General features: G+C 39.4%; 1 protein-coding gene across 2 annotated transcripts in view; it reads right to left on the reverse strand.

Annotated features, from left to right (window-relative positions):
* Nucleotides 1–9,834: 9,834 nt before the first annotated feature.
* The window catches only part of NUCB2 (nucleobindin 2), a 31,104-nt gene continuing 25,185 nt past the window's right edge, over nucleotides 9,835–15,753 (reverse strand). Inside the window, exons 11-13 of one of the 2 annotated variants that reach the window (XM_064452614.1) lie at nucleotides 15,529–15,699; nucleotides 15,116–15,185; nucleotides 9,835–13,682 (exon numbers count right to left, since the gene is read on the reverse strand). In XM_064452614.1, coding sequence (XP_064308684.1) covers nucleotides 13,570–13,682; nucleotides 15,116–15,185; nucleotides 15,529–15,699 — 354 coding nt within the window. In that variant the 3' untranslated portion in view covers nucleotides 9,835–13,569. Of the gene's footprint in view, nucleotides 13,683–15,115; nucleotides 15,198–15,528; nucleotides 15,700–15,753 lie in introns of both variants that reach the window. The other variant, XM_064452613.1, reaches the window with a different exon arrangement.

Raw genomic sequence — 15,753 nt, forward strand, 5'->3', positions numbered from 1 at the left:
CCCCATGTTTTATGTTAAAAGTCTCCCTCTGCTACAACATTTCCTGGGAATGTCTTCCTGTACCCTGTGAGTAAAAATCTTGTTTTAGTTCCTTTTTCTCTAGCATGATAGAATATGGCTCTTGTGAATAGTCTATAATCCTATATGCTGAGGTATTTTAATGACTTGAATGTTTATGTTGTGGTTTGAGATCAGCTTGCCCTGTTTGTCTAGTACCTGAAAGGAGGTAGTAGTGAGGTGGGTGTTGGCCTCTTTTCCCAAGTAACAAGAGGGGAGGAAATGGCTTCAAGTTGCACCAGGAGAGGTTTAGATTGGATATTAGGAAAAATGTCTTCACAAAAAGGTTGCCAAGCATTGAACGGGCTGCCCAGGGAAGTGGTTGAGTCACCATCTCCGGAGGTATTTAAAAGACATGTAGATGTGGTGCTTAGGGACATGGTTTAGTGGTGGACTTAAGTTTATGGTTGGATTTGATGATCTTAAAGGCTTTTTCTGATCTAAATGATTCTATGATTCTAAGTTCTCACTGTCTCTTGGTGACTGCATACAAGTGATGGGGACAATATTTTCCACACCCTGCCTTTACCTCAGATGCATTTTTCCAGTGTTGTTAAGTCTCCTTTACCTTCAAAACTTGAGAAAAAAATTTAGCAAGATAATGCTTATTTTCATGGGATGGGTGGAAAAAGAGAGTAGTGAGAAGAACAGGAAGATCGGAGTGTTCTTCTTGTAAAATGTATGGATTTTGTTGGAGCAGACTGCCTAGGGAGCAGCTTCCTTATATAAAATGATGGTAAATTTTGACCCTGAGGGTAAAGAAGCTACACTATAAAGCCATCCCCAGTGATTTTTTTGATTAGCACACGGTGGGTGTGCTGATCACTGAATACATAAGGGTGGCTTGATTTGAAAGAACTAAGTCAGGCCAAGCAGTGTGGTGATAAAGGTTCCTTAGCTGTCTCCCATTGTTCAGACTTGAGAAAAGGAGGCTCAGAGGGGATCTCATCACCATGTACCAGTACTTAAGGAGCAGCTACAAAGATGATGGAGACTCCTTTTTTACACGGAGTCACATGGAGAGGACATGGGGGATGGACACAAGTTGCTCTTGGGGAGATTCCGATTGGACGTGAGAGGAAAATTTTTCACAGTGAGGACAGTCAACCATTGGAATGATCTCCCCAGGGAAGTGGTTGACTCGGCCATGTTGGACACCTTCAAGGGTCGTCTGGACAGGGTGCTGGGCCATCTTGCCTAGATTGTGCTCTTCCCAGAAAGGTTGGACTAGATGATCCCTGAGGTCCCTTCCAACCTGTGATTCTGTCTGTGATTCTATGTGTGTAATGGCTGGCTTCACCAACCATGGAGAAAACTCATGCTTGCTGAGAATTTATCTAGAATTATAGGCAGTAAACAGCTATTTTTCCAAAGGCAGTATCTATCTTTAGAAATGTCTCTCTAGGAAGTAGCCAGTATCTTATCACAGATTTTCTTATATCAAGTATTGTCTGGACATCCATAGCTGAAATCTTTACACTTAGAATCTACCTGCTTTACTAAATGGATGCATTTGGTAGTGATATTTGATCATTCAGTTTGAAAAGTTGTTTCTTCATGTTTCCTTTTTTAATTGCAGCAAAGTTTTTATTCCTTTATTTGATTTTTTTCCCTACTTATTGTGGTCATTACTGTACATAGCCTGAAAACTATGTCACTTCTGTTGTGTTCTTGAACAGCATCTGTTGAAGGGAAAAAATAAGATAAAAAATTCCACAGCATATCATAGCCCTGTGACCTGCAGTCAGAACTCTTAAATTACAGTACTACTATTCAAGATATTTCAGTGGTATCACAAGTCTTTCTACTGTTATGTGCAGATCTGTCTTCACTGAAGAGAGTCCATTTCCTTTGTTAAGTGGAGCTCAATCAAGTTTTAAAATGTAGGCCTCCTCAAAAGTTTCATCTTTCAGTAGAAACATCACATCTGATCTTACATTTTTTGCTCTGCTTTTCTGTTTTGTAAGTTACACAGGAGATTAAACCAGATCCATCCTCATAGTCCTTATTTTATACTTCTTCCTCAACAGGGAATAGTCCCTTAAATGAGGCAACTAAAATTACCCTGTTTCTGTTCCTTCCACATACACAGCACTGAAGTGTCACATCTATGCTAGCCTTTGGATTTGCAGTAAGGCACTTTATCTTCAAAGTGGTAACTGCTTCTTGGCTAGTTGAATGAGGATCTTTGATTTTATTTTTTTTTCAGAGAGGGGGGAGGATAAAGGTCTTAGCACCAAAACCACTCCACATATGTGTCCTGTTGGCTGAATGGTTTCTGTTCTACTGTTAAAACCCTGATTATCGCATTTCACTGATGTTCTGTAGCATTAAATAACTACCTGAAGAGACTAGTATGAATAGAAGACTGACTGACTGCTTATTCACTTTGTTTGGACTTGGCTTTGAGCAGGCCCAATGTGAAAATGTCATGTGTTCAGAAACTTTCTCTGTATCTCTGTGACTCTCTGCCTGGACTGCCAAGATCCCTTACTGCTGCCTTCAGGTGACTTCCGTATCAAAAAAAAAAAAAAAAAAAAGGCTTTAACAACTATTAGTATTAACCTGGGGACAACTTTGGTGGTGGACAATATACATCCTGTCTCTTTCTACCCCTTCTACACATACATTGCTGATCCCAAGCCTAAAGTCCTCTAGGAGATACAGGGGCATGCAGCTGCTGCATAAGCCATCCTGTTGCTTATCATACCTTCCTGTAATGTTTGCCTGGTAAGGCAAGAGTCATGCTCAGGGATGATATGATCAGAATGGCTGTGGTTGTTTTGCTCTGTTTTAAAACTAATACTTAAAGGGTTCTGTGTGGCTCTGATTTGCAGTCAAAGACAGTTTGTTAGCAGTCCTCTTACGTTCATCTACAAAGTAAGAAGAAATACAATTATTTACAATAGCAATAATCTTATACTGACCTACCATAAAGGGAGTTAATGTATCTATAGAAAAATCCATAATCTTGTATTTAAAAATATTGCCAAATTTATACCTGTCCACAAAAATTGTAGTAATGTGTTCTCATTGTTGAATATTCACTTATCGCTGCTCTTAACATTGACTCTCAGAGAAACTACTCCAAAGTGTGCTAAATTCAACACGTCTTCTTACCGAGTTAAAAATCTGGATGCAGTTCAGAGAATGCCTGACTAAAATGGTGTGCTGGCACTCATATTTCATTCATTTTTCTGAAACAGTTCAAAGAAAAAAAAAGTACTGGTCAGCACTAGTTCAATCAAACCACGTTTGATTTGATCCTTAGTGAGTTATAGGGGGAAAGTTCTGTTAGTTCATTTCTTAAAGTTTACAGTGTAGCTGTAGATCATTCAGTGCATAACTGTGGGATGGAAAACTCCATAATTTCCACATTATTCTGATATATCGAAAGACTTCCTTAAAGATGGCGTCTCCTTTAGGTAAGACTCCAATACCTCTGGTAACTTTGTTGGGGCATCTTACTCCGTTATCCACCCACACTAAAAGAAGCTTGAGTATTTGCAAACTAGTAGCCAAATTTAAACTAACTTACTTCTAAGAGATAAGAAACAATAAAACAATAGTTTACCTGCAAGCTCTAGCTGACAGGCTTGTTCTCACAGTGGTGAGTTGCTGCATGAAAAACCTCACATCTTAATATTTTAATATTGTTAAATGACTTTGGAGAGAACTGTAGTTTACTCATAGAAAAATATAATCCTTTTTCTCAAATATTTTATGACTTGATTGGTTTCAGGTAACTCTGGCCTCTGTGGCTCTGATACATACATACAACCCCTGATGTTGTCAGGTACAAAACTGGATATGGAAATTTAAGACAGACAGTTTTATGGACTGTGGTTTGGGTAGGAATTCTCTTTCTTGGAGACAAGAGGAGACTTTGCTAAAGCAAGAGAGAACAACTTCCGTTAAAAAGCTGCTGCAGTAAAATACTCCTGGGGCACGAAGCCAAGAATGATACATCACAGAAGAAAGAATTGCAACAGGAAAAAAAAGTATACGCCTGCTGCTCTTTTAAGTCCTCAGTACCTGGACTCAGTAGGACACTGCACTTACGTATGTACATACCTAGTGTGTCATACTGTATATATTAAAGGAGAGAAATTTTGCTCTTTGTTAAAGGGCATGGGTTTTTTTCTGGCAGCAGGAATAAGACCAATTGCTATCAACCTGATAGCAATTAAGCACTTGTCTTGAGCAGGCTGTTTTCAGCCCATTTACCACCACTTCCACCAAGTACAGTGCTCTGTTACTTTGCTACAAAATCACAGGAAGATCTATGGTTTGATGTCAAACAAGTTGAGAAGTAAAACCCAGATAAGGGTTTGATGCTAATACTGCTCAAGTGTGAAATCTAAAATATATATTGCTTCCTTGCCACTATAATTTTACAGCAGGTTAAATATGAAATTACATATTGTGGTTGAGAAGGAAAATAAAATTTCTCCTGTCAGATGGTTATTCTTCTGGAAAGCCAACTGGTGGTGGAATGGCTTTTTTTACCAGCCACTTTTAGCAAATTTCATAGGGGGGAATATAACATTCATCACTCATTTGAAATAAAACAATTCAAAGAAAGCAAAAATCCAGGCTTAAATTCAACCTTTGTTTAAACCAATTTGTTGCAACTTGACAGCCTCAGTGGCAAAAATAACATGCCGGGTGAATGTTATCTACTGGAGCACTGGGACTAATTCAATAGCAAGCTACAGCCAGGGTCTCCTAGGGCTGAATCATGCTTGCACAGTAACTCATAAGTTACACCTTCCTATCCCAAATGACTCTGTACACCTGGAACAAAATTTTTCCCCTTAAGTTCTATCCAATAGTGCTCTGTACTGCCCTTAAAGTGAAAGGACCCATAGATGTATTATACGTACCTACAAGCCATAGAAATACCTCTTTTGTGATGGGTTTCTCCAGGCTTTGTGCTTTACCTTGAAAGCTATTTTTTTGTTGTTGTTGCCAAACATGAAAGCTGTAGGCATTATCTGAAGTACAGATTGTAGGTAGAAGCAGTCACCTGAGTTGCCTGGTAGCTCTTGTCTGATGTTATCCTTGATTATATCCTTCTCCAGTAACAACTAGAGTTGAATCTCTTCAGGGCAGAAGTCACTTAATCTATACACACACAGGCACATAGACATGTTATAGTATTTGATAATGCTAGCTAAGCAGATAAAGGTGTGAAAAAGAGGTGGTCAAATAACCTGATTATTTAGCTCTTTATAGCCTTGTTATTTATATATTTGGTTATTTATACAGGAAACGAGGGATCCAGTCTCAGTGAGGAATGCAATAAGTATGAGAAATAATGGGGTTTTGACAGCTTAGACACATATAAAAATGTACTTGCTACAGGTCTTCTGTAACACATGTAGCATAATTATATATTTTTCTCTGGCTTATCAAGTTCCCAGTTTCCCCTTGCTAGTTCTCCTTGCGATCCCAAAAACAGCTATGCCAGCACAATTTAAAAGGCACACAGCTTGCTTCTCCCTCGCCTCTGTCCAGGCAGGTGATGCTGTGCCAGAAAGGTCTTCTCTGCTGCCCAAGATGTGCAGAAGGGTCTGCATCGCCAAGATGTGGCAGGAGACTGCCCTCTGCCTTGCGCAGGGCAGCTTTGCCTCTTCCTTGCCAGCTGTGGACAGATGATGTCCTCCCTCTCTATCAGCCGGAGTGCTGGGAAGCCAGTGGTAGGAGCTGCCCTAGGAGCTTGCCCCTGGAGCTGGACAGACTGCAGCCAGCTTCTGGGCAGTGTTGCAGAGCCGTGCACCAAGGGGAACAGCTATGTGAGAAGCGAGCTGCTTTTACACAGTGCAAATGGCTGCCTAAAATAAACTTCGGTTAGCTTTTATTTTTTCAACTCATAAACACAAGTTATCCTGGTTCTATGATAGTGCATAGAAATGTTATGTTGCTTTATTGCTTAAAACATGCAATTAAATTCTCTTGATTGAAGAGCTGCAGTTGGTTAAATAATGTTTAGTCCACCACTGTTGCCAGATAGGTGACTGTACAGTCAGCCAGCCTCCAAAGCCGCTTCTGCATGAATCTGTTTGCAAAAGGGTTACATAGATCCATAAGTTTGTTGCTGTTTCTTTTTAATAGTGAAGAAACCATATCGTCAGGCAGTTGCGAGTTACCACTTTGAAGTTCTACTGATCACACATGCACATCAGATGTGAGCAGGATGTCATGTATTAGCCACTTTCTGAGTCAAACTGCATCTTTTCAATTAGTCCTTTATGGCAGTATGTGAATGTGTTGCATCTAATCCCAGCACTATTTTTTCCCTACTTCATAACGACTATGTTGCAATTTTTTTTGTTTCTTTTTGTTTTTTAATAAACAAAACAAATGCTCTGTGCATACTTGGTGCAACACTGGTGCCATCCTGGCTTTGTCCTGAGGAGCCTGAGGGACACCTGGAACATTTAGAACAGGTCTAGACTGAAAGATGAGCTACAACAAAGCGTGTATAAGCTGGCAGAGGTCATATGGATATGATGCCGACTGGTGATTTCTAGCCCTCAGTGAGGCTGGGGCCGTGCAGGCGGGCAGACGGCTGCAGGATCCAACATGAATCCAGCGGGTGCAGGTCTGCAGTGCCATGTAACAGCACAGATGGCTTAGCAACCTCCAGCCTGCCTGCAGCCACCAAAGTACCAAATGAAAACATTGCTTTTAAGCAAATGGGAACAAAAGCATGTGAATGTTGCTTTTGGGAGCAGTGACTGAAAATCACAATGGCGTTAAGGAGTATTCCAGTGCTGGCTGTAGTCACTCATCCCTCCTGTTAGCCTTAGAACAAAATCAGCTGCAAAAAGAGTTTTCAATGTAGAAATTGTAGTACAATAAAAAATAGGCATTTAGACCCTTGAAACCACTTATGTGGTTTATAGTGCTTAATGTGCAGGAAAGCAATCAGTCCAACCAAAAGACAGGCAGCTGTTAATCCAAAGACTGAGCCAACTAAAATGCAACTTGGGAGCTATAAATAATTAATAGATAAATTAATAAAGACTATTCTGATGATACTGCCATTATCTGTAGATTGAACTAAAACTACCCATCAGGGCAGATGGCTGGTTGGCTGGTTCTTCTTGCCTGAATATTGCAAATGCAGTAGAAAATTAAAATACAGATACTTATTTAGACTATGAATAGCATATGTGATTTGTTAAGTTCTTGGTAATTTTATAATACTCAGTGAGCACAAATAAATGAACATTTACAGCACTTAATTTTCCTCTTTCCTTGCTAAAAAATAAAATGCACAGAAAGAGGGTATTTAGACTAAGAATTATAAAACTGTTGTAGCTGAAAATGAGCTGTGGCTTTATGTGTAGTAAGCAGCAAAACATTGAAGATGGGCAGCTAGACTAGAGATACAGGGAAACTGATCAAAAAACCTCAGGCATGCCTTGATGACAACACCCTATTCCTTTATCCAAGTTCTCACATTTCACATCATAGTTTTTATCAGTTTGCTTGGCTGTTCATTGGGAATCGTGCTTCCCTGGGAGCTTCAGAGACTGAATGAACTGGCATCCCTAAGCTGGCTGTGATTATATGTAATTTTTACCTTTAGAATTCTTGGGAAAAGATCACTAATAGAAAACAACTTACCAACTACCTCCAGGGAAGCTGTTCCTTGAGTAGCATCAGGAGTGAGTTAGTTGACATCTGGATAATCCTGTTTCCTCCAGGTGTATTTTTGGCAGAAATAGTGCAGCACTGTCTGTTTTGTTTCTCTAACATGTAGGATCCTACTCTAGGAGGGTTGTGGTTTCCAGCTATAAATGTAAACAGTACCTTTTCCTGGTCAGTGTGTTGGGGTTTCAAATACCCAGTGGTTCTCATATTGTTGATATCCAGTGGTGATGTACTGTACTCGGTGCAGAGGTGTCCATATTCAGGAAGAGCATCATTAGTTTAGTGCTCACTTGCACTCTCAGGGTCTCTTCCAAAAGGAAATGACATAACGTAAGAAATACATTCTTGTGAGAGAAGAGGGGAAAAATAAAAGAGCCCCTTTGAAACATGGCAGCTCTTGTTTGGCTTTTACATGATCATTCAACATCCTCTCTCGTTATGCCACCACTCTGCTTCTTACTCGGCTTTTAAAAGTGATCAGTAATCCTTGTCTTAGACTCCCTCTAGTGAAGAAATTGTATGCAACTTTGTGCTGATCATGTGAAAATTCGTTGTGTTATGATAGATGGTGTGTCACTTCTCCGTGGTACCAAATGCACTGGCAAGGTCTGCACAGCCTGCAGAACAGACATGGGCTCATGCACTTCACTCACTGCTGCTGAAGTATCTAGTATCTTTCTGTGACTGTGGAAATTTCCATACAAACAAGCTTGCATTGGATTCTCCTCCCCAGTGTGCCCTGCATTCCTGCAGCAGGGTAGCTTGGTACGATGCACAGCGGAGGTGGAGGGCTGCCTGTACCTCCATCCTACTTTCTCCCCCGTCACTGGTGAGAGGGAGCACAAAGACTGAAGCCCTCTTCTCAATGTAGTACTATCAACAATGGTAAGGCTAGTGGGAGAGGGTGTGAAGTGAGATATTAGAGGCGAAACTCTGTATTGTATGCACCATTGCCTCCTGTAACACAGAAATGACTCTATGGGCAATTTCTTAGAAGACACCAGCTGTGAGCTATTGTGTGTTACGGAAATGCGTGTTTGGGTAAATACAAATTGTTTGCAACAGAGACTGAAGAGCAGTTGCTGTGCAGTCATTCAGCTTCCTGAATTTCTGGAAAAGGTGCAAAGACTGAGAGGGCATCTTTGCAGCGCTGCTTATCCCTGCATTTGTCACTGGAAAATATACTGGGTTTAGAAACTTGGGTGTGTCTGAAAAAAATTACTTTCCCTCATTGCAGGCTGTTATTTAGCATAGTATTGGATAGTATAATTATAAACAGTGTTACTGTTGGATACAAAGTGATTCTGGCAAGTATAGCTTTTAAGGCATTAGTAAACATCAGGGTAACTGTAGATTGTTTTGATATTTGCTATCTGTGGATGCATAAGTAATAGGGAACTAGCTTGAGACCTATTTCCCATTATGGAAAAAAAATCACTTTTGGAAACGTAACTAAACTACAGTGATTTTTGCTGTGTTTTCAGATGAGACTCTCATTTCAGTACCTTGGTACAACTACCTCTTCATTTCAGTAACAGATGTTTGAGGATGTAAACAAGGAAGTACTTCTGGGGCCAATCTCAGTGACAGCTCATGGCATCTGCTACCTACTTTTGCATAAATTACAAAAGGACGATCTATAGCTTAAAGCTTCACTTCTTTGCAAAATGCCACCATACATCATACATACATACATTTGGCCTTGAAGGCAAAGAGAGACATATCGCCAAAAGCTGTTACTAAACTGGTGGGTGCTTCACCTTCTCTGGGATTTCTGTTTTGAATTTGAACAAGTCAGGGAAGTGTGTGGTGGTCTCAAGAGTTTGTAATGCTGTTGTAGTAGCATTTTAGTTGGGTTTGTATTTTTATGAATATAGAAAATTGAGCATTCAAGTACCTCATTAGTGAATCGCTATTGCAGTCAGGCAACTGGTGCTAGGGAAAACTATAAAGATACTTTTAATAAATTCCTTTTCACATCGTTCCAGAAAGCAAAAAGTGGAGGGCAGACAGGAAGGGCCTCTAAGCAGAAATACAAAGTTGTGCATATAGACAAGATTTAAACCCACCTCCTTCCCACCTGCTTAAAATAAAACACTAGACATTTGCCACTGCGCTCAGTTTGTTTAATCCAGTTAAAAACTAATCTATATAAAGTACAGAGCGGGGCTTTTTTTTCCTACATATATTGCACTGGAGGATATGAATTCGTACAACATTGACCAAATCTTACCCCTTCATCCTCCTACCGAAATCCCAGCCAAGTACAAAACCAAATCTCTGCATCTCTGTCTTGGACCTGGAGTCTGTATGAAGTTACATTCAGTTTTATTGTAATTACCTCCTAAATGAAAAGCAGAGTACAGGCGAAAGCACTGGTGCCCATGATATTCCAGTCCCTTTTTAAGCTGTTGTTATAGCTTTCTTCTTCTGCACTTAGCTGTAAGCTTAGTTTAATAATTTTTTTAAAAACTTTTAAAATCCTGAGAAATCAGTACCATGGTAGAAACATGCTTTTAGTGGCTAATACTTTTAGTCTCTTTTACAGAAGAAATAACCCAATTAGAAGACATCAGCATTGAAAACAACAAACACATTAAAAAAGCAACAAATCTGCTGAACATTTAATGTGTAAGCATGACTTCAGCCCATTGCCTAACCTCTAGCGCAGATGTTCCTCACAGTGGGATAACTCTTAGTTAAACCACACTTAAGAATTGATCCACAAAATTAGTTTGGTGACTTTATTAGACTCAGATGGAGACCTCTTTTTAGCCTGGCCCTGAGGAACAATACCCTTCCTCTACAGAGAAGGATGAGATGGACAGTATTGGGTGAACAGTGTCTGGCAATAGACCAGACCTGACAGACCAGCTTTGGAAAGACCATCCACTCGGTCCTTGCTATCTTTGTGGACGTGTGATGCAGGTACCCGTGCATGAGAGATGTTTTGAATTGGGTGGATGAACATGAAGTTGTAATTTGGGCTCTCAAGTCAAAAACACTTAGGCAACAAACTTAAAATGTATCCAATAGGAGTTCAATAACTTAAGTGTTATTGAGGACTGATGCACTGATTTCCACGTAACTCAGAGCAAAATATTATCAGTTTGACTAAACCTTGATTATTGTTAGAGATAAACCTGATCACTAATTTTAAGGTTTAAAAAACTGCCTGTTTCCACTACTAAGAAATGAACAGAAAGTCTGTAGTATTTTGCAAAATTGCAAGCCTACTAATAAAATTAACACTGACAAGAATAACATTTAGGTATCAGATAGCAACTGAAGGAAAGATGCGCACCATTTTATGCTGAACACAGCTCAGTGGCTAGTTGAAATGCAAAATGAGAAACTTCTGCTAATGCTAACTCACAATGAAATGACAAATGAAAACTGGCTTCTCACAGCAGTTTCCTCAGTCACCACTGACACTCACTACACTGCAGTGGGCAGAAGCTGAGTTCAGCACCCAGGTTACAACACAAAACTGTATGTTTCAAAGTAATTGGGGTAAGGGGGATATAATGCCCACTTCCAACAGCAGGGGGAGTCAGGGTCTTACAGCGAAAAGGTAAGAGGTTACACTGAAACCAAAGCTCGAGCTTTGACATTACAAAGCATGTCATTACATATAATGACATTTGTTAGGAGGCAGATGAAGCCTGATGGAATGATTTGTATGGTAGAAATGCTGTCACTCCAAAGGTTTCAGTCATTTGTCCTCTGTAAACTTTCATGTGGGATGGGGAGAACATAAAAAAAGTAATTTCCCCTCACCTTTTCCACATTTGAATAATTCCCCCTTTGTTTCCCTCTTCACCCTGTTACCTATTATCAGGCTATAGCCCCAAAGCCAGAGCTGTGCACTGAGAAGCTCTGTTAGTCTGGATGTAGCTGTAACTATGTCTGGGCCTCTTAGCAAACAGATGAAGTTGTTGAAAGGTATTTTAGTCTCCTGACAAAGACATAATCAAACTGATGTTCGAATTGCATGGAAATGACAAACAGTGGAGACAGTGGTTTTTGGAAACTAAATTAAAATGTGAACCACTTGTGTAGAGAACATAAAAAAGGTAAAAGTCATCCAATTGTTTGAGTGGCATAAATGAAGGAAATGTGACCTGACAACTAACAAGATGAAACAGATGAAGAAACCTATCTATTCCGGCAGTGAGTTTTACCATATTGTGTGGAGAACAAGAATGTGCCCAGGCCAGATGAAAGAAGCCTTAAACATGGAAGGAATATGCCCAGCTTCTATCAGTCAAAGTTCTGCAGAGTGAGAAACTTCCCAAACATCAACACAAAAGGTTAGAAATTGCCTCCTGTCTTTTTCGAGTTTGCCTACAAAATTAAAGTCTTATTCTGAAAGGAACATCTTTCTATAACAGAGGCTTGCCTCTGTTTCTTTGCTCAAAATCCAAATGATCTCCTTTAATGACAGTGTCAGCAGTTAGCCACAGAACAGGAAGGAAATGCAAAGGATGCTTGCCAAGGTGTGTGTATCAGTTCAAAGCCAGCATTATACAATCAGAACAATCCATGTTTTTAAAGAAACCCACCAAATCCCAAGCAAACAAAAAAAAAAAACCAAACAGGATTTACACTTTAGGGTACTTTAAGTCTGAAATGAATGGCAAGCAAGGACAATAACACAACTCTTCAACATTATAGTAAAACCCACAGGAAAATCAACATATTCTTGTAAAATCTTGGCTTACAATACGAGGGAACTATCCAGGTTCAATACCGAAACAGTACAATCAAGTAGCACCCCTGTTTTAGGACGCTTCATAAACTTACACCAACTGCCGAAAGACAGTAAGAGTTAATAGTGAGACTCTTAACAAGTCAAAGATTCATGTCTGAGAAGAGCTTTCTGAAGCACATGGTGCACTTTGAAAAATCTGGCATTATCATAGGAGGTAGGATAATCTGTACAGAAAAAGACAATGAGTCTTGTTCTGTTTTGCACAATATTTCCATCAATATAAAAAGCTTACTTAATAACATGCAAAATTTTGAGATCTGCTGGCATGTGATGAAAGAAAGAGGGACAAAAGTACTGTCCCAAGAGCCAGTTGAGTATTCAACTGCTACACAGAATTCAGATCAAAAAGGAGGACGGTTCAGATCAATACACCAGAAGTACAGTATTCCTTTTGAAGGCTTACAGTGAAATTCTTAGGCTTCTGTAAACATGAAAAATATTCACTGTTCCACATAATTCTTTGCTGTGTTTAGATTTTAGAAAGTGCAAATTTTCTTTTAAAGGAGTTAAAAAGGAGTTCTTTTAAAGTTAACAGGACTAGAAGTCTGATTTTTATTTGGTCTCAAAGAAGGAAGGGTTTGGTAGTGCTAGAAATGGTAGGCCTTTTATCTATGGTCTGTTTCCCCATATTTTGCTTCTCAGCATTTCTGGGAAGAGTTTCTACATAAAACTAGACCTAACTTGACATTCAGGCAAGTACCCTGCTTCCCCTCTGAGAAGATTCCGATTTGTGCCTGAACACAGAATGGCAGACATCTCCTCCCGGTTTTGTATGAGAAGAGCTCAGCAGCTCAGTCCCCTGGCCATAAAAACCTTTAGTACTAAGTTTCCTTAATTCCCTCCTCCATTAGAGCCTCTAAATTATCTCCTTGTTGTGTTGCTCACTGATGCACTGGAGAGAAAATGAGTTTGATTTATTATTCAAATCTGATTGATGCTTCATCTCTAACATTCCCAATGATTTTATAACCTCTGGAAAAAAGTGGAGAGTTCATGTTTCACTCTGATTTCCTGCCCCCTTCCCCCCCACCCCCCCAAATAATAAAGATGCTATAAAGGTGAGGCACAAGTGGTTAAGGGTGAACTTGATCAGTTCTAGCAGCTGGTTCTTGGCCATGTCCTGGCGGTAAAGGCTGATCACCTCCCACAGGATGTTTTGGTGTATCTCCAACTTTGTGCTCCCCAGCTGTAAAACAAGAATAAAATAATCTGTAACTTCTCCATTAAATTGGCCCCAAATGTGAAAAGTCTCTAAAGGAAAGTTTCTAGCAGAGGGACAATCAAACTAAATATTTTATTTTTTGTTTTGTAAGTGGATCAAGAATTTTGAATATGACTAACAGTGAAATCAGATTGAAATTGCCCAATAGACTGCATTATTATAATATTCAGAATCTCCTCTTACGTCACTAGTTGTTTCTGTTTTTTGTGAAATGTCTTTCCTTATATAACACATTGGTTCTTTGGAGATTGTTTTTCCTGAAATATTTTGTGTTTATGAAACCTTTAATCCCAATATGGGAAACCTGGTGCCGGGGGGTGGTGGTAGTGGAATTAACAACTTGCTTCTTACTTTATTCCTCACTGTGTTGACAATACTTACAACATCCTACCTTTGAATAATACTAATTTTCATGGTTTGTTGAAGATTTCAGAACTTGCAGCTACATTTTTGTGATTTTTTTTTTTTCCTAGTTATCCTTCGTATCTCCAGCAGCCTACATGTTAGAAGTGTTGTCTACTTGGATCTCCTTAACTCAGTGAATAAGTAGTGACTAGTTCTGGCTAATATAATTAATTCTTATGACACCTGATTAAATGACTTTGCAGAAAGGTTTTTACATAAAATAAGTGTTAAGAACAGTATCTGCTACAATATTGTCAGTATCAAAAGATGGATAGTTAGTCCAACTCCCATGGCATCTGCTATTACACGTTGTTTTTACTGAAGGTGAGGGGAAGTGAGGCTCTCAGAACTAAGGATCATATAATGAAATTACCCACAGGCAGTTTTGAAGCACATAAAAGACAAAATTAAATTGGTATTGAAATTTCGTAATTTCTTTTCACAGAACTGAGTGGCTTAGGGATAGAATTTCAGGGCACTCAGAGTGAGCTGTAATCACTGAATACAGCATCTAAGATTTGAAATCCCACTGCTGGCCCTGCAGGAGCAGTTAAGAGCTTCCAGTATTCAAAAGGCGGCCTGGATATAGTCTGAGGCCTTAGGTTTGAGATAAATGTCAAGAAGCTCTTCAGCTCCACTGATAGTGTTAGCACATGACCATGGAAGTAAATAAAGCTATAAGATTCACCCTTTCTAGAAGGGGAGAAAAAGCTAAGTTAGGATATATGGGAGGGCAGAGCCCCTTTAAAGAACAAAAGAAATATGGACAATGTGTTATGGATAAGAAGTGCTAATATATACCTGACCATTTTGTTGCCACCAATGAGCAAAGACTATTTTCTTCTGAAAGTGTTGTAGCAATTGGTTGTTCATAGCGTCTAAAACTAACTTGTCATGTTTTGCCCAAATGTTTGTAAACTGGCCCCAGAGGATGACCTTTACATTGGAGATCTTAGTTTAAAGTTTGTGTATCTACACGGAAAGATACATACGGGGTTGGAATTTCAGTTCTCCAGCTGGTCCTGCAGGAGGATTTCCTTGCTGTAGTTTCTTTTGTTCCATCTGTTTTACGACCTCGTGAAAAATAAAATATGACAGTTGAAAAAACTGAAATTTGTCACCTTTCTCTGATGTGATATAAATGAATACACTTAAAAGAAATTTTGCAGTCATTACGTAAAATCTTTGTTAATGGCTATACTCTGAGTCGAGATGCTAGCATTGTTTGCTATAATCCTGTCTACTAGATTATGTTTTGCTGTGGTATCATTAGTTTAGAGTTCACCTGGGTCTCATGAAAACTCAAGGTAAAGAATGCTCCACTGTGGAGTATTGTCATGAGCTGTTACCTATATAAGGATACAGAAAAGGAAGAAAAAAAAAAAATCTTTTCTCAAAAGTGTACCTGCTGAAGCTCTTGTTTCTGAGCCTGAAGCTGGTCGTGCTGCCTCTGTAGCTCTTCCTTCTGTTTCTGAAGATCTTCTGCCTTCTTTCTAAGTTCATCTTCCTGCTGAGAAATATGACTTTCAAATTCCTTCAGCTCATCCTCAGTGAAGAGCTGCTGTTGATCTAGTGTCTGGAAGAAAATACATACAAACGTGAATACTTAGGCAGGACCAATGTGAATACT

This window comes from Phalacrocorax carbo, chromosome 5 (genome assembly GCF_963921805.1).
Source record: "Phalacrocorax carbo chromosome 5, bPhaCar2.1, whole genome shotgun sequence".
NCBI classification, from domain to species: Eukaryota; Metazoa; Chordata; class Aves; order Suliformes; family Phalacrocoracidae; genus Phalacrocorax; species Phalacrocorax carbo.